Source organism: Phyllostomus hastatus, unplaced genomic scaffold (genome assembly GCF_019186645.2).
Source record: "Phyllostomus hastatus isolate PE091 unplaced genomic scaffold, TTU_PhHast_1.1 phas_scaffold_317, whole genome shotgun sequence".
NCBI classification, from domain to species: domain Eukaryota; kingdom Metazoa; phylum Chordata; class Mammalia; order Chiroptera; family Phyllostomidae; genus Phyllostomus; species Phyllostomus hastatus.
This window is the reverse complement of record NW_025334023.1, coordinates 27,675,825-27,701,554: the sequence shown is the minus strand read 5'-3', so window position 1 is coordinate 27,701,554 and position 25,730 is coordinate 27,675,825. Positions and strand designations below refer to the sequence as shown.

Below are 25,730 nucleotides of genomic sequence, written 5' to 3'. Positions count from 1 at the left end.
CCTTGGGGTCAGTTCCTGTAAAAACAAAGGCAGTCATGGACAGTTTGGGACTTCCGGAATGTATTTATTTCCTTGTGTTTGAAGCTAGAGATAGGTTTGGATGGAAGTCTGATGAAGAGGTGAAAGGGGAGGAATTTGGCTCCTTTTTTTTTAATTTAAAGATCTAATTGGCTTTATTGAACGATTCATGAATCGGGTAGTATCCCATCTAGTAAATAGAAAGGTATTCCTTGGTTCTTTTTAAGAAAGAGAAGTTATTCTGAGATTCCTAGAATTTTAATGTATTTTATGATAGTTGGGAGCTCTAGGTATTTGACAAAGTAGGATCCTTTGTGGCAGACCTTTTGAGTCATTTGGTTTTATTATGTTGGGGTCAAAGTTACTTTAAAGAGATACAGACCTGTTTCATCCATGTGAGTGCTTGTTACTATTCTGTGTTTATTTTCTAAGATCTGACCACTACCCATCTGTTTCTATTCTATACATTCATGGTCTTCTTTATATGATTATGTTCATTGAACTTGAGAGTTTATAATAGTTTTCTATTTTTTTGGCAACCTTACGGCAGAACTTTCAAGTTCAGTGCTTTATATCAATAGGTGGTAATATGATCTATCTAGTTCCCGTATGTGTGTGTATGTATGTGTGAATTGTGTGTACATATATAATTTATATTAATTTGAATTTAAACTAAATTTTTGTTTTGCAAAATAAAAATATTTTATAAACTTTTAAAATGCTATGTAAATGGTAATGATTATAATTGATATAACCATTATTATACTCTGTTTTCACTTTGTACCTCAGAACAGCAACCCCAAGATTTACTGTTCCCCTCAAAGAAACTCTCCTGTCTCCTTCTTTCTCATTCCACCATCCATGACCCAACCTTCGTCTATAACATGTGCTTTATGCCTCTTCTTTCTTGCACTTGGAAGGTGAAGATGATGACCAAGTTGATATACCAGCTCTACAACCTGCTACCTACATGATCTCGTCTTTAAAATGGGGGCCAAAGTCCCCAGCAAGGGCTCCTTCCCGGTGCTTGCCTCCTACGGTCTCTCCAGTGCATCGTTCAGCTTCAAATCTGTTCCATTCTAAAGTTCCTCTAAAATTCTCTCAGCCAGTTAACTAGATCTCTCTATTCCTGCTTGTATTTTTGTTAAACTTGTGGTTTGGATGAGTTTCTCTAACTCTTCAGGAGGCCTGATTCCTATGGCACCTCACAGTTACATGTAGCATTTAAATGCAGAAGCAAATCAGGAAACATTCCCACCCAGCATCCTGGGAGAGAGGGTAGATGTTTGTCAGAAGGCACAGGGGCTCACTCAAAACTCACAGTATATAATGCAGAAGAATGAAAAGACAGCTTGTTGGAGGGAGAAGGACAATAGCAAACTAGGCCAAATTCCCTCTCAGCAAGGTTGGATTGGGAACAGAGGGCCTGGTGCAGGCTGTGCTGGTGCCGTTGAGAAACCACTGGACAGGCTTGCCCTTCCTGGTCCTGTCCACCCTTGGGCCATGTTGTCCTTTGCTTCTCCACCAGCTGCTTCTTCAGCGGCCATAGGTCTAAGCTGCACCAAGGGCCCCCCGGGCTGCCACTAAGGGAGAAGGTGTGACTCCCACCTTGGGCCAGAAAAGGGGACAGGGAGGATGTCCATGGTTAGGTTAGTTACTAGCAGTTGATGTAGCTGTTTCCACAGTGTCCATGAACAAGGAGGAAACCACAAGTTTTCCTCCCTGTGGCCTTTCATTATATCTGGCCATACACACACAAATATAAAGCCCACAGTTCCCTCTGCTCTCTCAGCCAGTGAAAATAGTGTTCTCTGTTGTTCCTAGTATAAACGTGAAACTCGTTTCTTGACTGTACCTCTGAGGGGCAGTGCCTATCTCACTACACCCCCTTGCTAGAGGTCAGAATGCTCACTCAGCCAACACACAGCAGAGTGGAGCAGGCACACTTGGCCGGCTCAGTGGAGCATGGGACTCTGGCGTAGGACTCGGGCCTGAGAATCACTGTGGGTCAGGGGGCTGTTTTCTCAGCTATCAGATGCGACAGAGATTTCTTACATGGATACTTGAACATTGAGACAGTATGTTATGATAGTACTTTGAAATATTTTTTAAAAGATTTTATTTATTTTTAGAGAGAGGGGAAGGGAGGGAGAAAAGGGGAGAGAGAAACATCATTGTGAGAGATGTCACTTGGTTGCCTCTCGCAAGCCCCCCACTGGGGACATGACCCACAACCCAGGCATGTGCCCTGACCAGGAATTGAACCTGTGAGCTTTTGGTTCTCAGACCCACACTCAGTCTACTGAGCCATGCCAGCTGGAGCAAGGACTTTGAAATATTTAAAGCACCAGGCAGCTGGTATTTATTTGATATAGGGTACTGTGTTAAGTTGAGAGAGAGACTGAGACTGACTAACTTTGTCTATCCTACTGGCCAAGAGTTGAGATCTTAGTAGAGGAGATAAGACATACCTGCATGTTTATACCACATGGTTGAAGGTGCCTCGGCATGTTTCGGATGGTTTTCAAGGGCTCTGGGAGCTCACTGGGGAAGAAGCTTCGTGGAAAAGGTGACCATTTAAAGTGGGTTGAAAGATGGGCCGTGGAGGTGGGCATAAAGGGGCACTGACTTAACAAACAAGTATTGGAGAGAAGGCCCCTGGGCTAAAGGAATAGTGGGAGGAAAGGTACAGATTTAGGAATGAATCGGGCCTATGGAAACCACAGCAATAATTGGATTGAATTGGAGCATTAGTTTGGACTTACATACTGTGCAATGGAGGACTCATGAAGAGGGTTAAGCCAAGGGAGTGTCAAGATCAGAGCTGAGATTTAGGATGAATAATCTAGGGAAAAACTGGAAGCTTTCCTTACAGGAGAATTGCTAAAAAAAATACATAAATCACCTGTTCACCTTTTAATATTATTTTGAAGAGTAAGTGAGATAAAGGAGGTGGGAGTATTTTTGGAGATAGGTCGGGATGGTCCAGGATCCAAGCATCCTAGCCCCATGGCAACAGCTGAGCATCCCAACACAGTACCTCTAAGCCATGCTGGGCTGTCTTGTTCTGGGTGAAGGTATAGGGCCGCAGCACACAGCACATGCTGGTCTCCCCGCACCCTCTCACTTTGCCCCTTCCTTTGCTCCTGCTCTTCACTCCCAATTTGGTTTCTGCCCCTGCCTGGCTCTTGACTTCCTTTGTTTCCCATTTCGGGCCTGGGAATACCCAATACTTGGGCTTTAATCTGTTCCCCCAGATTTCTCTTTGGTATTCCCAGGAAGCTCTGCCTATTCTGGTCACTTGGAGGAACTCCTTGTTCAAACCATCCAACTCTGACTGATCCCTGGCTCCTGAGACCTCCTCCAGCCTGGCCTTGCTGGAGTGACTGGGCCAGTGGGGAGTGTTTTAAGAGAATGAGAGTTGGATACAGATTCAAAATCTGTTGCTACCATTTTCCAGCTTGAGTGGGGGATTACTGAACTACTTTGAGTTTTGGGATCTTCCATGATAAAATGAAGATAACATGGAGCTCTTTATCTCTACCTATCCATCTCTCTGTCTCTCTCCCTCTCCCTCTCCCTCCCCCTCCCTGTCTCCCTCTCTCTCCCTCCCTCCCTCTCTCTCTCTCTCTCTCTCTCTCTCTCTCTCTCTCTCTCTCTCACACCTCCACCCTCCCTTCTGTTCCCTGCTTTCCTTCTCTCAACTTGGTTGTGAGGCTTAAATGAGATGATGACTTAAGAGCTGCTTGGTGTCCCATGAATATTGGTTGTCCACTGTCTTTTCTTCCAGATGAAAAAACATTTACTTGTGAGCTCAGCACATCCCCAGTCTCCGTCTCTCTAGACTCAGCTGTATTTCCTTTCTTTCCGTTTTGCAAAAGCTTTGGTATAAATAGTTTAGTTATGCTCTGGCTGGTGTAGCTCAGTGGATTGAGCGCGGGCTGGGAACCAAAGTGTCCCAAGTTCGATTCCCAGTCAGGGTACATACCTGGGTTGCAGGCCATGACCCCTAGCAACCGCACATTGATGTTTCTCTCTCTCTCTCTCTTTCTCCCTCTCTTCCCTCTCTAAAAATAAATAAGTAAAATTTTAAATAAATAAATAAATAAATAGTTTAGTTATTTATGCTCCAACAGTTTCCACCACTGCCTTGGGAGAGGTCCCTGAAGTCCCAAGACAGAACTTGAAGCACATCTTGCTCTAGAAAGAATGTCACTGCATGTTGGCTCCATGCACAGGTTCTTATGAAATCCTAAAAGCATTGTTCATTTTCATAAAAAAAAAGTATTTGGACAGATATTGCCAAGCAAGCAACTTTCCAGAAACCGTCCATCTATAACCTGAGCTGCCTGTCCCTCTTAGGTCTCTGCCATCATGCTTGGCAAGTCTTGGTGGGTGGGATGACAGAGGAAGCATTTGACAAAGTCTTGCTGATGGGAGAGCAATGTGACTTTAGCCCCATGCCCTGTGCTGTCTTGACTGCTCTATTTTTATAAAATGTAAGAACTCCAGTGTAACAGGATAAGAGAGAGTTGGAAGGGACCTTGAAATACCTTACCTACCCCCCAAATCATATTTAAGCCATGCTCAGCAGGCAAGAACTTAGCCTATTATAGCATGTGATGGTATGTGACTTTCCACAGTGATCTCCTCCAGGAGCTCTTCCTGAGAAGTCCTTTCTCAATGTCCATGAACAATACAGGCACCTGATGAAGAAGACGGGGTGCTCAGGGCCTTGCCTGTTGCCCCCACCACACCCAAGAATCTGCTCTCCAGACAACATCCCCACCACTACCCCCTCCTCTCACAAGTATAAAGGCCACTCCTCCCTCAAGGTGACCCTTTGAGACTTTTTATGTCCCAGGGACTAGGGAAATCCAGCTCAGGGTCTTTCTACCATCCCAGTCCCCGCTCTAGGAAGGGAAGAGAGTGGTGGGCATGCCCACAGTCTTTAAAGCTATAACAGGATATACTGTTAATCGTTACTTCATATAGAAGAATGTACTGCCTATTAAGCAACTACTGGGAACCAAGCACTGTGCTAAGAGTGTAGACTTTAATGTCATTACCCTTTTGGAGATCCCTGGCTATGGAAGGTTGGGTGGGCAGAGCTCACTCAGCTATGAATGGCAATTAGGTTTCATTACAGCGAACATTGGAACCCAAGCATTTAGCACTCCCTCATGCTGCACAGAATGTGGAAGAGGGGGTGCCTGCTCCTGGCCTCAGCAGCTGGTCCCTGTGCCCACAATGCACACAGGCTTCTCTGCATGCTTGATGGGACAGGGAAGCAGGGCTGGGCAAGGGGCTGCCAGGAGAGGCTCAACGCCAGGTGCTCTGCCTGCTGTGAAGGAGGGGCACACAGCTTCAGCCCCAGACCCCAAGAGTCCCAGCCAGTTTCCCACATGGCCTGTGTGAGTCAGGAGCACATAGGCACTCAGGAGCATGAAGAGTCTTCCAGGTAGTCGGTAACGGTAGTGTTGGCAGATTGATGTAGTCCCCAGTTTTCAGAGGAGAAAACAGTTCTGAGCTCCCAGAAGAGCCAGTTAAAGGCAGAGCCTCCCGCAGGACTCAGCTCTCCTGATCCCCCATCCAGCGCCTGTCTCCCTGTCTGGAGGTTTGCCGTCTGGAGCATCTGTCTTCCAAATGTAAACCGCTTGGGCTGCAGCTTCAGTCTGTGCCTTTTTTGTTAGAGGAGATAGAAAACTGATTTGTCACCCAGCCAAGTATTACCAAGTTTCCATTAGCCTTCTCTTTTGCAGGCTAGAAGTTCTTTGTTTCTTTGTTCTACAGGGCCCTTTTTTTCCAGTCTAATTGTTCCCCTCGCTCCTCTAATCCCCCTCCCTTTTCTCAATCCTCATCTCAGAGGGAAAGAACTCTATGCATGTTTCCTGTGTACATTTCGGCTCTGGTTCTTTTCCTGCTCACTTTTTCTTTTCATGGTGGTTTTACTTCTTCAGTAGTTTTCCCCAACTGAGCCCAATCTGCCGTCATGACCAGTGTTGGCCAAAAAACTCAAATACTCAGCTTTCCTACAGACGTGCTGTTTTGGTTCGGTTATGCCCTTACTCCTGTGGTAGTGCTCCCTGACTTAGCTAACACTTCAAAGGCTGAGGCAGGGAGGCCACGGAGGGTGGGGTGGGAAGGGTCCAGGCACTGTGCTTTCATTCATGTGGAACGATCTGTTTTTACTTCTTAGGTACACAGATAAGCTGTTTCTCCCCAAGTTCTTTCTCCTGGCGTCAGGCTGCCTTCGTGGATTCTTACTGTTGGGCTGCTGTTCAGCAGACGCCATCCTTGCAGGGTGATTCTGGGAACCTTCCACTGTGGCTGCATAAGGTAACTGGGACACTTTCAGATTTCAGCTGTTTATCTGTAGATGTGGGACCTGGGGCCCAGAGAAGCTGTGCCAATCCACGCCACACAGACGCGTATTACCAGCAAGGGCTGTAGCTCCAGTTCTACAACTGTAGCACTTTAAAATCTAAAGGAACCTCAAAGATGCTTGTCCAGTGCCTTCACTTAGCAGATGGGGAAACTGAGGTGCTTTTGGATTTTAACTCCACAATGGCAGGCACCTCATATGTCCTAGTCACTTCTCTCTTCTTAATGCCCAGCAGAGTGTCTGGCCTATAGTGGGGTCTGAGTACAGTTTCAATGCCTAAATGAGCACTGTTAGATAGTGCAGGGCGAGGACCCAAACGTAGCTTTGGCGGCTTCTTTTCACCACACACATGGCCTCTTGGAAACAGTAAGGACCAACATAGAGTTCATTTGCTAGTAGCCAGTGTGTTACTGAGGCATCGAGAAGCCCAGTGATAACTCCTTTGCTTTCTGATGGGTACAGGTACCACAAGGAAAGGGAGACACTGCCCAGGAGACAACTGTGTCTTATAGAGAAGAGATACAGGCCAGGAGTTCTGTGGTCGGGGATTGGGAGGTGGTTGGGGGTACGTAGAGGCTGGGCCATGCCAGAGTTGGCAGGTTTGTGCAGGACAATGTTCTGTGCATAATGAAGAGGCTCCATTAGGTCTTCTCTGAGTGTGTGAAAGTGGGACTTTGTTTCAGCCTGTCATTATTTTCAACCACTGAATCTCTTGTCCATCGTGAAAACAGAACGTTTGTGTGTCTTCTGGCATTCTGCACTGGGGAAAGCATGGCGTTTTAGCTTCTGAAAGCCAAAGGCTGAAGTCTATTTGATTCTCCCCTGCGTTGGCCTCTTGCCAACACAGTCAGCATCCTTATTTTTTAAAATGAACAATTTAAGTCCTTGGCTTTGACTCAGGCCTATTCCCTCATGTTTATGTATTGTGTGCCTTAGGCATGGTGATGCCCCACAGTGACGCCCTTCCTCGGGGCTAGGCTTTTTTCTTTAACTTTCAGCCTTAGCCGTAATTGGGTCCTCATGAACTTTGCATGACTTCGTAGCCAGGGCAATAAGTAATAAGGATCTTCAGTAGGAAAGGGCATAGCTCCAGAAATTAAACAACTTTGTTTGCGAATCTCAATCCACACTGTTATAGTTTAAGTCTTTGTGTTATAATGGTCTTATGAGAATGGAAAAATTGTAATCAGTCTCCAGGGTGGGCATTGGTAGATTCACAAAAGAAGAATGTATAGCTTGGGATTGTCTTTACGTTAGAAAAGTTAGAGATTGCAAAACTTTTAGAGCAGGAAGAAATTCAAAGATTTTGACTGGGGTGCATTTTACATGTAAGGATAAGGGGACTTGAAAGGTCAAGCCTAGAAGTCACAGGACTGGTGGCTGACTGTGAGACAGGAATCCGGTTTCTGGGCTCCCATTGCTCCCACAGGGTGGGCAGGGCATTCTCACAAAGCAGCATGGGGGGCAAGCCTTAGGGTCCTTGTACTAGTAAGGGATCATGAAGCTCTCTTTCTAGAGGTGGTAGTCTAGGTTGTTTGGATGGAAGTTCAGGTCAGGGTCTGAGCAGAGCTCTGGCCAGATTCATAGAGCTGGAGACAAGAATTGAAGTCAAGACCTGCCAAGTTGGAAGGACCCTGGTCAACAACCCATGTTTGAAAGGCCATTGCTGAGGAGTAAAAGGCAATCCAAAATTAAACCACCCCTCACGGGGACTAGAGATCTGGTTTGAATCATTTCAATACCAGTTGAATGAGGGAGGTATAGGATTGTCAGCATCTCCAGCCTACCTGCCTGCCAGAAGCAAAAATAAATCCATCTCTCTGGTGGAAGTTCATTTCCTCTAGACATTCAGATTCTTGCTCCAGTTTTTCACATGTAATGTTCAGCACTCGATTAAAAATAAGCGGGGTTCAAGAAAGCCAAGAAAAAAAAACAGAACTAGAAACAGACCCATAGGAAACACAGATAATAAATACATTGATCAGATACACTTAAAATAATCATTAATATTATGTTAAAAAAGTAAGATAATATCGAGAATTTCATGGGGAAATGGAAATTCTCAAACTGAAAACTCGAAGTGGCAGAGAGATGATTTGTGCTAACATTGTTTGAAGGCCTGCCTTCTAGAATGTTTGTTATCAGAGAACCACGCATGACGTGGTCCCTTCCTCTAGAACTCCCATGTAAAGAAGATACTGAGGCAGAATAAACAGAAAGCTAGATGAGAAAAGAAGAGTGTGGTTATCATAGAAACCAAGGGAAGAATGTTTGCAGACACCAGTGAACTCTGTTAAATGCTGCTGCGGAGAACACTGCAGTAAGGGTGAAACAAAGCTTATTGGATGTGGTGAAATCATTGGTCCCCCTGGCAGGAGTGGTTTTAGTGGAGAAATGGGCACCAGATAGCAGCGTGAGGAAATAAAGGTGATGGTCATGGACAATTCCTTCATATTTTTTTTCCTTTTTTAGAAAATCTCTGACCTAGAAATGAGGGCAGCAAGCTAGATGGTAACTAGAGGGAAGGTTTGAGGTCTAGGAAGATTTGTTATTATGAGAGCCTTTTGAACAGACTCAAATGCTGATGGAAATAAGGAGGTAGAGAAGAGGCTGACAGACACTGTCTGGGGAGGGCACATGGCACCTTCCAGGAGAGGGGAAGGGAGTGGTTTGTCCTGTTGGGGAGCAATGGGGCCTTGAGCAACTGTGGAGGGTCAGGCCAGGTTATAGAGGATCTTTGAAAACTAACTAGGTGTTCTGGCTAAATGGTAGGGACAGTGGGAGCCATTGCAGGTGTTTGAGCATGGTGAACATGGTGTTTCCAGGAGTTAATCCTCAGGGATGGTGTGCAGGAGGGAACAGAGGTGGGGAGAGCCACTTGGTCGGCACAGAGTGAGGAGCAGGAAATGGAAAGAAAGACACATTGTCATTTCCGAGAAGGCAAAGAACAATCAAAGCACTTGGTGTTTCATTGCTGAGTAAAGGATTATGCCAGGGGATAGTCAAGGCAATATCAGATGCTTAGACCAGGGGCGAGCAAACCTTTCTGTGAAGAGCCAGAGGGCAAATGTTTTCATCATGGCCAGCCATGGGCACTGTTGCAACTACTCAGCTCTGCCAAGAGAGATGAGATGTGCACACTTGGCTGTGGCTGGACTTAGCTCACAAGCAGCAGTGTGCCGTCCCCTGGGCTCAGGTGATTGATTGAGAGCAGTAGGGCTGGTTGGAAGGAGACAGATTTGGGGTGTCACAGAAGGTGGAGCCAACAAGATGTACTGATTGGACACGGGAGGAAGAGAAAGATCAGAGTCAAGTATAAAACAAAGCCAAGGTTTTAGATGCTGGGCAAAGGAGAGGCCATTGGCTACTTCGAAGAAGTTTGGGGAAGGAGAAGGTTTAGGAGGAAAACCAAATAGTTCTGCTTGAACACGTGAAATCAGAGATACTCAGTGGCCCGGGGGGTGTCAGGTAGGCAGTAGGCTGTGGTTCTGGAGATCTGAGGGTGGGTAGAGGCATAAATACAGGGTGGGGAGAAGTATGTTTACAGTTGTTCATGTGGAAAAATAATAAATAAATAATACAAGAATAAACTCCATATTTCACCTACAATGGTAAACCTACTTTTGCCCCACCCTGTATAGTGGATGTCAGAGGATAGATGGAGTTTAAAGCTGTGGGACTGGATGGGGTCTTCCGGGTAGTGAGCGTAGACAGGGGCGAGGGCTGAGAGGTGCTCCAGCATTGAGAGGTGGTGGAGCAGGAGGCCTTGGCAAAGGAGGTAGAGCTGGGGGTCATGGGGAAAATGAGAAGTATGTGCTGTACAAATGAAAGACTGGATGGATACCCTATAAAGAAGGCCTGAGTCAGTATAATAGCCTGTGTCAAGTGCCACCCTGAGGGGAGCTCTGCATTTGGCTACTGTCTTGGGTTCGGTTGTGTGCCCTAAAAAGATATGTTGAAGCTCTACCTGCATATACCCTAGAATGTGACTTTATTTGGAAATAGATGGAGTTAGTTAAATGCAGATATAATTAGTTAAGATAAGGTTATGCTGGAGTAGGCTTGGCCCCTAAACCAATATGACCAGTATCCTTATAAAAAGGAAATTTTGAGGCCCTGGCCAGGTGGCTCCATTGGTTGAAGCACTGTCCCAATATGCCAAGATTGTAGGTTAAATCCCAAGTCAGGACACATACAAGAGTCAACCAATGAAGGCATTGTAATAGTAGGTCAATGTTTTTTTCTCTCTCTCGCTCTCCCTCCCTCTCTCTTTCTAAAGTGAATTCTAAAATTTTTTTTAAAAAAGAAGGAAATTTAGACACAGGCATGCACAGAAGGAAGATGATGTAAAACCACTGGGAGGAGATGACCACGTGATGACAGGCAGACTGGAGTTCTGCCGTGGTTACCCAAGAAAGTGCAGGGCTACCAGCAACTGGAAGAGACAAGGCTCCTCCCCTAGAAGCTTTGAAGGGAGCATAGGCCTGCAAACACCTTGAATTTGGACTCTTAGCCTTCAGAACTATGAGAGAAAAAAAATTTGTGTTGTCCCAAGCCACCCAGCTTGTCGGACGAGGTTCTGGCAGCCCTAGGAAACCAGTGCAGAGACCAGTGCAGTGGTCAGAGGGAAGCCCGGAGTCCAGCCTGACTGGAGGATGTGAATGTTCTGTGGCTTTCTGAGCCAGGCTAGATTCGGTAATCACATCTGCTTTATTTTCACAGTGACCTCTTTTTCAGTTTTTTTTTTTAATCGTGACAAAATATACACAACATAAAATATACCTTTTTAATCATTTTTGGTGTACAATTCAGTGATGTTAAGTACATTCGCATTGTTGTGTGACCCTCATCACCGTCCATTCGAACTTTTTCATCTTCCCAAACTGAAGCTCTGTACTCATGAAATGCTAACTCTTTGTTTCCCCCTCCCCCCCACCCCCAGTAGCTATCACCGTTCAGCTTTCTGTCTCTTTGAATTCACCTACTCTGGGAACCTCATGCAAGTGGAATCAAATAATATTTGTTCTTTGGCGTCTGGCTGACTTCACTTAGCATAATGTTTTCAAGTTTCACTTGTGTTATAGCATTTGTCAGAATTTCCTTTCTTCTTAAAGCTGAATGATATTCCATTATATTTACATGCCACATTTTATTTGTACATTCATCTATGATGAACACTTGGGTTGTTTCCACCTCTTGGTTGTTGTGAATAATACCACCGCGAACATAGCTGTACAGGTATCTGTTCAAGTCTCTACTTTCAGTTCTTTTAAAGAGCAGATACCCAGATGAGGGATTGCCGGATTCTTCTTCAAGCTTAGAAAACTTTTCCTGTTGGTTTTTTTTTTTCTTGGCTTCTCCACATTCAGTGGACTTGTACCTGTTAAGATGACTGGGATCATCTCATGCAGAGGGGAAGGCTGAGGACCACAGCAGTTGATGCCTTGTCCAGGGTCCCATGGCCAGACAGTGGGAGAGCAAGGGGCCTCCTTCAGATTGCAGACGTTTTTCACATGTGAAAAGGTACAGGTTTAATTTGCATGGCTTCAGGAGTCTGTACTCTAACCTGTGGGTCAAAGTTCACCAGGTAGTGAACTTCAGCTTGAGCCTCGGATCTTTCCAGGAGAATTGCTTCTAGCAGCAGAACCCACTGTTGACTCAGAAGGTCCTTAGTTCAGGGTGGGCCTGAAGATGGGTACCCTCTTCCCATATCTTTATTGCTTACCCGTGCTGCCTGTCTTTCAGGTAAAATCCTGGCTCCTAAGGTGTACTCAGCACCCAGCTACGTCACCCCCACCCCCTTAGTCATTGGTAAGACATCTCCATCCAAAGATAAGGGCTGTGCCCTCCCAGACGTCACATCTGACTCACCATTCTCTGTCATATTTCCAAGAACTTTCACATCATTTCCACTTGTCATCCATTGCCGTGGCCTCCTCGCTTTGAGTTCATCGTTACCTAGAACTAAATTAAGGCGTCGCTCTCCCTACCACTGCCTTCTGCACTCTGAGGCCCTCTCCCATGTCTTTCAGAGAAAATGGAATCCCCGACCTGAAAACATGCTCAGTTTCCTGCCAGCAGCCCTACTAGATGTCCTGGTGGCAGCACCAGCATTTTCCCTCCCGTGTGATAAATGGAAGGGACTCCCTCCTCCTGACCAAGGGCTGGGCCTCTTTGTATTCCACTTGTGTTCTAGATCCCCCCAATCCCTGTTTGAAGGAATCCTCATCCCCATTTTCTCCTCTGTGTCTTCAACCCTTCTTTTCTACATGCTCTTCTTTCTGTTAACATTTTAGCATGCTTGTTTCCACTCAACTGATCTTGCCCAGGTCACCAAAAAGCTCCCTGTTGGGAACTTAATTCTCACTCACCAGGGTTCATCCTACTTGGCTTCTCTCTGATATCTAGTCCTGTGGACCACGCCCTCCTGCAGGCACTCTCTCCACTCTTGGGGCAGAGTCTCCCAGGAAGGGTAATGCTCTTTCTTTTCCGTCCATGTCTGAGAAGTTGGGGTTCCTCTGGGGCTGTCTAGGCTACTTACTTTTCTCATGCTTTAGCCTGTCCCTGGATCATCTAATCTCCCATAGGCCATCAACACTCAGATCTCTTTATGTCCAGCCCAGCCTTCTCTCCTGCGCTCCAGATCCAGACACCCAGCTGTGTCCTGAGCTTGAACACTTGAAGGTCTGGCCTGTGCTTCCAACACAACTTGTTCGAAACTAAACTAACTTTCCCTTCCTGTCCCCGCTGGGACCTGTGACACCAGCCAGAAATCTGAGAGCCATTTCCACTCCTTCTGTTTTCTTTAGTTAGTTGTCGAGCCCTACCAGTTCTGCTTTCTTAAAAAGCTCTGAAATCCTTCATCCCTACATCCACCACTCTAGGGCACCCAGCAGTCATTGCTCAACTTGCTGTGTTCCTTCCTGCTCTCTCCATTTCCACATAATTCCGGGTTGTTGGTTTTGTTGTTGTTGTTGTTGTTGTTGTTTGTTGTTTTGCCTGTCTGACTGTCATTTCCCCAAAACAAAACAAACAGAACACAAAAACTTCAAATCTCTATGAAATGTCTTTGTCTCTTTTAAAAAGCAAAGCATTTTGTATAACCAGGTTCACACTCCGTCTGGCCCCTGTGAACTGTGCCCCCACTTCTAGACCCGTCTTCACCCCCCTTGTGCTCCAGGGATCTTGACTTCCCTCAGGTCTCGTGTTTCTTGGCTGTTTCAGACACACTCTGTCTGCTTTGAAGACTCTTCCCCTAGCAATCCTCCTCCCTGCCCCAAATCTGGCTAACTCCTTATGTATTCTGGTCTCAGCTTAAATGTCATTTCCACCTAGAAGCTTCCTCTGAGCTTCTAAACCGAAGGTTGTTGCCAGTTCAAATTGCTTCCAGAACCAGGTGAGTCAATGTGAAGCTTCTAGGAATAAGATCGTGGGGCCACTATGTGGGCAGCAAACTGCACACTCTGCCTAAGACATATAGGTCCAAAAAATGGGGTGCTGGGTAAGCAGAGCACCAATCACACCCTTTTCTGGTCTGGGTTGTTTGGTTGTACGTTCCCAGAGCATCTGTGCTTTTCCTGGAATCGCCCTGGGATATGTTAATTCCTTGCCTTAATTCTACTTCACTGGTTGTTTATTTCTAGGACTCAGATCCATACAAGCAGATACCATGCCCAGGTCTTTTCCATGAGCATACAGCTGGGACAGCGCACAGCACATGGTGGGTGTGCAAAACACATGCATGGAGGGGAGGAGAGGAATAGGTAGCTTGTATGTCCTGTTCAGAACCAGACATAGTTCTCTACAAGCATCTGAGTCTGGGTGAGAGACACAGAATTTATGTGGACACTTCCCAGTTCAGTTCCAATGCCAGAGTGAAAACCAGGAGACCCAAATTCCCCCCAAAGAAGTTACTCCACATAATATTTAAATGCGTTTATCATCAGCGTAGAGTTTATGGCAGTGGTATCATTAATGCTGTAACTTCTCGCCACCTATGTCTTTCTTTGCTCCTTTCCTCTTCATCCCCCATTCCATTTATTTCTGGTGGCCTGGCACCCTTTAAGGGAAGTCTTTTGTGCAAATGTTGGTTCATTCAAAGACACCAGCAGGTGGCGCCATAGGACTTTTGATAACTGGCCTTTTTGGACGTATTCTGTTCTTTGTCAAGTTCATAATATATGTAAATGGCAGCCAAGATTTCCTTCTGAAACATGAAAACCAGAGGGAGGAGCAGTTTACTGAAAAACAGAAGCAAACAAACAATAAGAACAAGAAAATAAAATTAACAGAGTTGTCAAATTTTTCTTTATTTCTCAAAAGTGGCTTTATAGGAACTTAGTTTGGAGGGATTCTTTGAGGGGGCCAGACCAGAGGCATTCAAACCTTAGCATTATCTGTGTGCAAATATAGGATCCTGAGCGCCATCCAAACCACTGTATTGGAACCTGTCGGGTTAATATCAGGGGTATGGTTTTTATCCACTTTCAGGAGATTCCTGATACTGTTGGCCCAGCTTGAATTCCAATGTAGATACCACTAATCTAGACTTATGTTTCCCAAACTCCATGTGCATGCAAATTACCCAGACATTTTGTTGAAATATAGACTCAGATTTAGTTGGTCTGGTGGGGCCTGAATTCTGCATTTCTAACAAGTTCCCAGGCAATGCTGAAATTAAGAAGCAAGGACTCATAGCAGGAGTTGGCAAATTATGACATACATGCTCCAGCCACATGCAACCCATCACCTGTTCCTACAGATAGTTTTATTGGCACACAGTCATGTTCATTCATTTGCACATTGCCTGTGTCTGCTTCCACACTATGACAGAGTTCAATAGTTGCCACAGAGACCTTACAGCTCACGAATGCTTATTGTCTGGCCCTTTGCAGGAAAAAGTTTGCCAACCCCTGATCTAGAGTACTAAAGCCCTCCCAGCTGATCCATTGAAAGGAAACTCCCTGCTTCACAGGACATTTCCTTCTATTTTCACACAGATCTTTAGGAAAGTTTCTTTTTGCTTCCTTGAAACTGGGTTCTAATTCCATTGACAGGAGTCTTTTTCTTCTTCCACATACAAATGCTCTGTTCACCATCCTCTCTCTTCCAGGTTTCTCCTTATGTTAGGTCTCTCCCAGAATGTCACTCAACACAAGGTTTGGGTGTGTTCCCTTGAGTGCAAAGTGGAATGACATACCACCTCTTCTCTGTCGTTTGTCAGCTATTCATGGAATGCACTAGCCTTTTTAGGTAGATCCTCGCTCTTGACATCTATATTTGGGATTGTTTTTAAGCTGGTTACTTTCTGAACATCATGGAGCCAAGAACAAACATCTTTTATTTCATTTCCTTGTACAGCTTGCTCTTGATTTATCTGCTTCCTACTTTCTGCCCATTCCTTTCTGTCTCTTCAGTTCTCTTTTGCCCAGCCCTTAAATGGTAGGGCCTCATGTCCCTCCCTGTTCCTCTTGTCTCCTTCTACACATTCTCCTTGCATGCTCTTGGCCATGCTTTTGGCTTCAACCATCTATATGCTGTAAAATCCTGACTCAAATGGCAAGTCAGATTTTCTTCCTTTATTTTCAGTTATCTAATGAATGTGTCTACCAGGATGTTCTTGACCACAGGTACCTCGTGTTCAAAACTTCTCATCCCCCTAGGTCTGTCCTTCCATCTCATTCTTTTTTACCATGAGTTTGCTCCTTCTTATTTCTTGATTTTCACTAATGGACCACCAATGCCCTTGGATAAGCCAGAACTATTTGCATGTTCTAGCTTATTTGTTCCCCTAGCCCATCCCTCATTTGTTCCCTTATTCCATCCCTCACTTCCAAATGTGCAGTGAAGTGTATGTTTCCCCCTACATGTAGCTCTCAAATCCACCCTTCCCTCTCCCACTGTTGGTGGCTTATCTTTTCCTGCCTGGTCTCCCTCCTCTGCAGTGTGCTCCCTTCCCCACTGCTGTAATAGTCTTTCTAAAATCAATTTGGTCATGCCGTCCACCAGTGGCTTCCCATTGTGGATATAGTGGGAGTCCGAGGGCTTCATAATTCAGTCCCTGCTAACCCTTTGTGTGGGTTTCTGAAGACTGCTATAATCAGTTACCACAAAGTTGGCAGCGTCAAACAATGGCTATTTTTCCTCTCGCAGTTCTGAAGGCCAGAAGTTAGAAATCAAGGTGTCAGCAGGGTTGGTTCCTCCTTGAGGACCCAGAGGGAAAATCTGTTAAGTGCCTCCCTTCTAGCTTCTGGTGGTTGCCAGCAACCCTTGGTGGCTGGTAGATGCATCATCACTCCCATCTCTGCCTCCTTCTTCACATAGCTTCTCTCCTGTATGTCTCTGTCTTCATATGGCCTTCTTAGAGGGACACCAGTCACTGGATTAGGGCCCACACTAATTAAGTATTCCCTCATCTTAAGCAATTACATCTTCAAAGACTATATTTCCAAATAATGTCACATGCAAAGATTCCAGGTAGACATGAGTTTTGGGAGGATACCATTGAACCTAGTACATGCTTTCAGCCTCAGCTCTGACTACTCACCATTAGCTTGCTCATTTTATTTGGTGCCTCAGATACCTGAGAATTCACTGAGTAGACAAAGAGAAAAGACTCCAACAAAAGAAATATGAGGAAAGGTGATATTTCAAGGGTCACAGAGAAGGTGAAATTTGAGCTGTCTTAATATAATACTTTGTGTTATGTTTTGGTTTGTTTTTTTGTATTTTGTGTGTTTGTTTTTTGCCTCATTGTAAGACATAGCTCAGAGACTTCTGGCCAAGTTGGAGGTGTAACTAGATACACTTTGCCTCCTCACACAACCAAAAGAAGGACAAGAACAAATTTAAAAACAAAAAATAACCAGAACTGACAGAAGATCAAACTGTATGGAAGTCCAACAAACAAAGAGTGAAAGAAGAAACATTCATTCAGATGAATGGTAGGAGGGGCAGAGATCCACAGCTGGGGCAGAGAGGATGCATGGCAAGGTGGCAGCTGGAGAACTGGGGCAGGAGAAGCAGCAGCTGGCAGACTGGGCAGTCCCACATTCTCATGCAGAAACCTGGAGGAACAACTGGGGAGCAAAGCCGAGGAACCTAGGGTGCCAGCATGAGGAAATAAAGCCTCAAAACCTCTGGCTATAAAAACCTATGGGAAGTAGGGCATTAAGAGAAACTCCCAACCTCACAGGGAGTTCGTTGGAGAGACCCACAGGGTCCTAGGACGTGTACAAGCCCACCCACTCAGGAATTAGCACCAGAAGAGTCCAATTAGCTTGTGGGTAGTAGGGGAAGTGATTGAAAGCCAGCCAAGAGCCAATCAAACAGCATTGTTCCCTCTCAGACCCTTCCCCCACAAATAGTGCAACAACGCAGTGGCTGGCTGACTCCACCCTGGTCAATACCTAAGGCTCTGCCTCTTACTATATAACAGGAGCACTGAGACAAAAAAAAATGGCCCAAATGAAAGAACAAATCAAGGTTCCAAAAATAGAACTAAGTGATGAAGAGATAGCCAATCTATTAGATACAGAGTTCAAAACACTGGTAATCAGGATGCTAACAGAAATGGTTAAGCAAGGTCACAAAACAGAGGAAAAAAGTGAAGGTTATGAAAAGTGAGATAAAGAAAAATGTATGGGGAGCCAACAATGAAGGGAAGGAAACTAGGAATAAAATCAACAGTTTGGACCAGAAGGAAGAAGTAAACATTCAGTCAGACAGAATGGAGAAACAAGAATTCAGGAAAACAAGGAGAGGCTTAGGAACCTCTGGGACAACTTTAAACATTCCAACATCCAAATCATAGGTGTGCCAGAAGGAGAAGAGGAAGAGCAAGAAATTGAAAGCTTATTTCAGAAAATAATGAAGGAGAACTTCCCTAACCTGTCAAAGGAAATAAACTTCTAGAAAGTCTAAGAAGCTCAGAGAGTCCCAAAGAAGTCAGACCCAAGGAAGCACACACCAAGGTACACCATAATTACATTACCTAAGATTAAAGACAGGGAAAGAATCTTAAAAGCAGCAAGAGAAAAGAAGACAGTTACCTACAAAGGAGTGCCCATAAGACCATCAGCTGATTTCTCAAAAGAAACCTTGCAGGAAAGAAGGGGCTGGAAAGAAGTATTTGAAGTCATGAAAGACAAGGACCTATATCCAAGATTACTCTATGTTACAAAGCTTTCATTTAGAATGGAAGGGCAGATAAAGTGCTTCCCAGATAAGGTCAAGTTAAAGGAGTTCATCATCACCAAGCCATTATTATATGAAACATTAAAGGGACTTATCTAAGAAATTGAAGAAGATCAAAAAGTATGAACAGTAAAATGACAACAAACTCACAACTATCAACAAATGATCCTAAAAGATAAGAAAAACAATGTAAACTAAAACTAATCAAACAACCAGAACAGGAACAGAGCCACAGAAATGGAGATCACATGTTGGGTTTTCAGTGGGGAGGGGCAGGGGAGGAATGGGTTGAAGGTACAGGGAATAAGAAGCATAATTGGTAAGCATAAAATAGATGGGGAGAAGCCAAAAAATGGTATAGGAAACAGAGAAATCAAAGAACTTATATGCACAACCCATGTACATGAACTAAAGGGGAGAGGAATACTGGAGGGTTGGGGGCTGGGGAACAGAGAAGGGGATAAAGGGGGAAAAATTGGGACAACTGTAATAGCACAATCACTAAAATACACTTAAAAAAACAGCTGAACCTAAAAAAAAATGAACTAAACAACTAGAATAGGAACAGAATCACAGAAATGGAAATTACATGGAGGGTTATCAGCCAAGAACAGGAGTTGGAAATTGGGGGAGAAGGTACAGGGAATAAGAAGCATAAATGGTAGGTACAAAATAGACAGGGGGAGGTTAAGAATGGTATAGGAAATGGAGAAGCCAAAAAACTTACACATATGACCCATGGACATGAACTAAGATGGGGGAAGGGGAATGCTGGTGGGAGAGGGGTGCAGGATGGAGGGGAATAAAGGGGAGGAAAAAATGGGACAACTGTAATAGCATAATCAATAAAATACATTAAAAAATAAAGCATAGCTCAGATGTTACCTTTTTTCCCAGAGCTTCCCTTGACCTACCCAAGGACATATCTTTTTTTTAAATATTTTATTTATTTATCTTTAGAAGGAGGGGAAGGGAGAGAGAAAGAGATGGAGAGAAACATACATTGACTGGTTGCCTCTTGCTCACAACCCCAACCAGGGACCAAACCCACAACCCAAGCGTATGCCTGGGCATGTGACTGAGAATGGAACCGGCAACTTTTGCTTTGCAGGATGATGCCTAATTCCCGGAGCCACAACAGCTGGGGCCCCAAGGACATTTCTATTCCCTCGGTTCCTACATACTTTGTGGCTGTCACTTTTATATTTTGATTGCTCAATTATTAGCTTGCATTTTCACCTGGACTGGGGACTGGGGAAGACTCCATACACTGCATCTGTGGGGCCATGCTTTCAGCCCACTATGTAGCACCTTCAAGGTGCCCAGAAGATATTTTCTAGTGAATTTACCTACCTGCATTTAACCCCATAAGACCTGATCACATATATTTCACGGAGGAGTTGTTTAGTCCTACTTGGACAGTTCTTTGCCTTAGATGAGGTAGAGCGGATTTGGACAGGGAGGGAGGTTATGCCTGATCCCCTCCACGGTTCCCTCTGTCTGGGGGTTCTATTCTGACTATAGCCTTTTTCAGAAAAACACAGAATTTTCTTAAGGCAGATAGACTGAAAACTGTGCCAAGTGCTTGGTTCCACATTGTTTTTCAGAAGCTTCATTCTGACTGGAAGCACTCAGTGCCGCCATGGGCATCATGCAGCTCAGTGTAGCCACAGCTTGGAAAGATGCTGCGCACCTCAGATCTGAGGGGGAGGAGACACCGCTGCACTCAAAGCTGCTCCTGTCCATCCAGCAGATGCATTCAAAACCCGGCAGTTTGTCCTTGTTCCTCATTTGGATGAAAGAGTTGTAAAGACTATAATTTAATGCTTTTCTGATGGCTATTTTAGTTGAATTGATTTTAATACCACCATGTAACAGATTCACTCAAAGTCACCTTTTTATTTTTGATGGGGAAAAACAGGTTTAACTGTAGAAAACCAAGAAATGGGGCATTCAACTACATTTCTAAGGGGTGATCAAAGTACAAGGATATTTTTGAAGAAATCAAACATCCAATATGTAATTCCTTTAAATGTTCATTTTCCTAATTATAATAAGTTGTGCAAACTGCTCATTAGTACTAATTAATACTTCAGGTGGGCATGTTAGAAAAGTCACCAGGCTGAACACAGTCACTTCTTATTTCAGAAGAACAGTTTGAGGTTAAATGTTGTTATTCAAATAGCTTTGAAATAAAAGTGGTCTGTAAAAATATTTCACATCCCCAAGTTAGAAATGCTTCCCTCTGTGATTCCCAAAGAGGGTGCCTGGTTCTTTTGGCTGGGCGAGCAGCACAAACTCCATGTCACACAGTTACATTTGTATACTAATGGGCACCTCCAGAGTGGGCAGGGACTGAAGGAACACTGCGTCTCACTGCAGCCAGCCCTGAACTGTGCAGCCCAAATTCAGCTAATCGTAGCCTCTTCTGTGTAACATTGTGCAGCAAATTGGGTTAATAATTTTGAGAAGCCCCAACCCATGCCAGAACACCTATGTGAAGCAGCTGTATTGATGAGAGGGCTTTGCAAAGTTCAGAGCCATCTGTGGGATTTCTCTCTTTCCTCTGCAGCAGGGATCCCTAACGTGGGGTCTGTGATGGTATGGAGGAGTGTGTAACTGGGATAGGAAAACACACATCAGCTTAATCTCCTATGCTCTTCTAAAAACTTAACATTAAAAAATATGTGTGTGCACGCTACAATCCATAATGGTATCAGTAGTACTTATGACTTTGTTATCCACAGAAATCACAGATAACTTGAAATACTGTTTCCCCTTCACTACTCCACAGTTCATGTTGCTAGACCATCTGTTAGATTCTATCAAGTGGGTTAATAAAGAATCACATGCATAATTGTTTGAAGTGTTTTATGCATTTAAAAATATTGTTCTCTGTGAAAAACAAGGGAAAATTCAGGAGCTGTCACAGAACCAGGAAGCCTAGGGAGACATGCCAACTAAATGAGATGGATCCCCTGGACTGGGTCTTAGAACAGAAAGAAGACAATCATGGGAATACTGGATAAATCCAAGTAAAAGTCTGGAATTTAGATCATAGTAATGTGCCAATGACGGGTTCTTAGTCTTGACAGTTCTACCCTAGAAATGTAAGATGTTAACAGTGGGGACCTCTGGGTGAGGGGTATTTGTACCCTCTTTGCCGCTGCCCAAAGCCAGAAATGTGTGAAGTGGATGTTTTGTGTTATTTCAGGGCCTCTTCCTGCTACAACTCTGAGGAACTGCAGGGAGAGGACAATCCAAAGTAGGGAGGAGTTTTTCAGAGAAGTAAAATAATTTGCAGTGTCTTGTGGTGAAAAAGCCATGGCTTTGGGGTTAAAGGCCAGGCTTCATATTCTGGTTCTGTCACCAGCTTTGTCCTCTGCAGCCAGTAAGCTGCTGTGGACTCCCTCTCCCCCCTTGCAAAATGCAGCCGTCAATAAAGGCCTTGCCAGTGTCATTATGAGAACCAAAGGTGAGGTGCCCATTAGGTAACCCTTCATTGGTTTTAGCTGGTATGTTTTAGTGCCTATTACATGCCAAGCACCGTTCTAAGCATTTTTCATAAACTAAATCTTGACAGTGCACAGTGACCTCTGACCCTTAGTGGCCCAAGGCCAGTAAGATGAACTTAAATTTAGATCTGGGATGACTGTAGTTAGTTCATGGACTTCCTGTGTCTTTTCTTGAGGCTAAGCCTTTCCTGACCACCCGATTAATGTGGTTTTAGGTGCTCTTCAGCCTTTCCGACTTCTGAACCCCTCTCATTTGCTTTGCACGTATATCCATGTCCAGATGTCCTCCCCCTGACACTGTTGTCCATGTGGTGGGCTTCTCCTGACTTGAGATTATCCAGCTGTGTATGTAAATGAGGGTGTTGGGCTGTGCTCATGTCTGTCCCAATATAGAAGATTTGTTCCTCATTCTGTGATTTCTAACTGTTTATTTCAGTTGTTGGATGGGATGATTAGTAAATTGCTGAAGCCAAATTTTTCTCATTTGTTTTGAGCAAAGTTATGCATTTGTGTCATTCTCCCAGATTCCAGAGTGGGGGGGGGGGGTGGGCAGAGGGGAAGGAACAGAGCTCTAAGCTTTAGTGACCTTCTTAAAAACAGCAACAAAATAAACAACCTAGCAGAGGCCACTGTGACATTTACCTCTTCCTTGATTGGGATTTGTTGAGGGATTACTCAAAAGGCCATGGGAGTAATTTCATTTTTTTGTTTCCTTCTGTAATTAGAGAGAGGAGACACCTAGTGCCACCACGTAGTGGCCAATTATTTCCAATTAAAGTCTATTGAAGGGAAGGAGAAACAGGTATCAAGCGAATTGAGCCATAAGAAGTAGTTACTAGGTGGTGAGCCTTATTTCCACAAGCGATACAGGCACGCACATTTGTCTCAAAACGAGGAAGCCAGAGCAGCACTTAGCATGATTAGGTGACTAGTGGCAGGTTCTTCGATCCCATGATTTACTCTCTTGTGTTTCAGTTTTTCCCCTACATCCTGTTACTGGTTGCCATCCTCCTGTACCTGCCGTCCCTGTTCTGGCGTTTTGCTGTTGCTCCACACATTTGCTCAGATTTGAAGTTCATCATGGAAGAACTTGACAAAGTTTACAACCGAGCAATTAAAGCTGCAAAGAGCGCACGTGACCTTGACCTGAGAGATGGTGTCTCCCCAGTACCTGATTCTAATGAGAACATAGGGCAAAGGTAACTTAGTCCCCAGCAGGCATCAAGTTGGGTTTTACAGTACACATGTTTTCTGCCCTTTTCCTGAGTCTGGGCTTCAGATTCCCACTGCCGGCAGATGGAGGCCATCATCCACCTGGTGACAGTTTGTGGGAGCCAGGCAGGTTCGCTCTCCCTGAATTTTACCCCCACCTGCATGCCCCAGCACTGTCCTCCCATCAAGAATCCTCCTCTTGTTGAGTGAAGCATCACCATCTCATATTCTAAAATACAGTTCTGGCAGAGGTACCATAGAGGTGTGGCTTTTCACCTCCACCTTAATGGGGAAGCCCAGAGGATTATGAGGCCACTGAGCAGGTATGAGAGAAGTCGGGAACAAGTAGGCAGTGCCTTGCCTTTTTCACATTCTTCCTCTGGTTCTTGTGATTAGCAATAGTAATAATAGTAATGGCTCTTATTTTTAAAATACTTAATATATCCTAGACACTATAATGAGTTCTCTAAGTACATCATTTCATTTAACCCTCAAAGCATCATTTTCAACTAAGTACATTTATTTGTCTCCCTCTCCCTCCATTTTCAGATAAAAACACTGTCCTATAGCAATCAGTGGGTGCGGTGGGACCCAAGCCAGGGGTGTTGGGCCCACAACCCTGCTTCCTGCCCTTTGCCAGTAGGAAGCACGTGTGTTGTTCTGGATGGGCTGGAAAATTCTTTTTTACTTTATTCTGCACACTTGAGCAGAAAATTATAGTTTAAAAAAAGCAGCAGGACAAGAACTATCGAATTTACTTAACAAACATGTAAAATTACTAGGTACCAGGTGTTCTAAGATTTACAAATAACTCATTTAACAAACTAGACCTTTTTTAAAATGTTAAGGGGAAAGGTATTTTATTATTGCTTTTCACTTTTCTTAAAAATACTGATTTTTTTCTCTTGTACCTAAGTGAAGTCACAAGCAGAGGAGTACAGGAGGGAAGGTGTTTGAGAATTTTAGTGTGCTGTTATTGAATGTGTTTATTTCTTTAATATTTGATGGTCTTGGTAAGGCTTTCATTTTTTTTATTTGTTTCTTTTTCTTTTTAGTTTGTGGGAGATATCTGAAAGCCACTTCAAGTACCCAATTGTGGAACAGTACTTGAAGACAAAGAAAAACTCTAATACTTTAATTTTGAAGTACATCAGCGGCCGTGTGCTAACACTCAGCATTGTACTGTTATCATGTTTCTACTTGGGCTATTACGTTAGCCTCTCTTCCCTCTCGGATGAGTTTGTCTGCAGCATCAAATCAGGGATCCTGAGAAATGATAGCACCGTCCCTGATCAGTTTCAGTGCAAACTCATCGCGGTTGGCATCTTCCAGTTGCTCAGTTTCATTAACCTCGTGGTTTATGTTCTACTGGTTCCCATAGTTGTCTACACACTGTTTGTTCCATGGCGGCAAAAGACAGAAGTTCTCAAAGTGTATGAAATCCTGCCCACCTTTGATGTTCTGCATTTCAAGTCTCAAGGGTACAATGACTTGAGTCTCTACAACCTTTTCTTGGAGGAGAATATAAGTGAACTCAAGTCATACAAGTGTCTTAAGGTACTGGAGAATATTAAAAGCAGTTGTCAAGGCATCGACCCATTGGTTCTCCTGATTAACCTCGGTACGATCAAGGTGGATGTTATCGATGGCAAAGTTGTTGATGGCAAAAATCACAAGCAGGATGAGATGATGGGAGAGGAGCAGGGGAACCAGATGGTAGACCTCAAAGGTAAGGTTAGCTTTCAAGGATTGCCTGAGGGAACCCACAGAGAGCCTTTGCAGCTGCCTTTTATGGATGATTGACAGTCTTAGCCATGCCCACCGTTGGGCATTAAACCATTCTCCTAGTATGGTCTTAGGTAAAACCCTCCAGTACTAGGAGAGAGAGGGAAAGAATTGGGGCTACCCCAAATTTCCAAAGAAGGAAAACATCTGTGCTTTCCCTAGACTGTTCTTTCTTCCCCTCACTCTTTTTTTAAATATATTTTATTGATTATGCTATTACAGTTGTCCCATTTCCCCCCCTTCATTCCCTCCACCCTGCACACCCTCTCCCACCCACATTCCCCCCTGTTCATGTCCATGTGTCATAAGTTCTTTAGCTTCTACATTTCCCATACTATTCTTGCCTTCCCCCTGTCTATTTTCTACCTACCATCTATGCTACTTATTCTCTGTACCTTTTCCCCCTCTCTCCTCCTCCCACTCCCCTGTTGCTAACCCTCCATGTTATCTCCATTTCTGTAGTTCTGTTCCTGTTCTAGTTGTTTGCTTAGTTTCTTTTGGTTTTGTTTTAGGTGTAGTTGTTAATAATTGTGAGTTTGCTGTCATTTTACTATACATGTTTTTTATCTTCTTTTTTATTTTAGATAAGTCCCTTTAACATTTCATATAATAAGGGCCTG

At 44.3% G+C, this 25,730-nt stretch overlaps 1 protein-coding gene across 1 annotated transcript in view; it reads left to right on the top strand.

Annotated features, from left to right (window-relative positions):
• The window catches only part of PANX1 (pannexin 1), a 52,498-nt gene that overhangs the window by 19,863 nt on the left and 6,905 nt on the right, over window positions 1–25,730 (top strand). Inside the window, exons 2-4 of the mRNA XM_045818041.1 lie at window positions 6,218–6,357; window positions 23,089–23,312; window positions 24,381–25,054. Coding sequence (XP_045673997.1) covers window positions 6,218–6,357; window positions 23,089–23,312; window positions 24,381–25,054 — 1,038 coding nt within the window. The remainder of the gene's footprint in view (window positions 1–6,217; window positions 6,358–23,088; window positions 23,313–24,380; window positions 25,055–25,730) is intronic.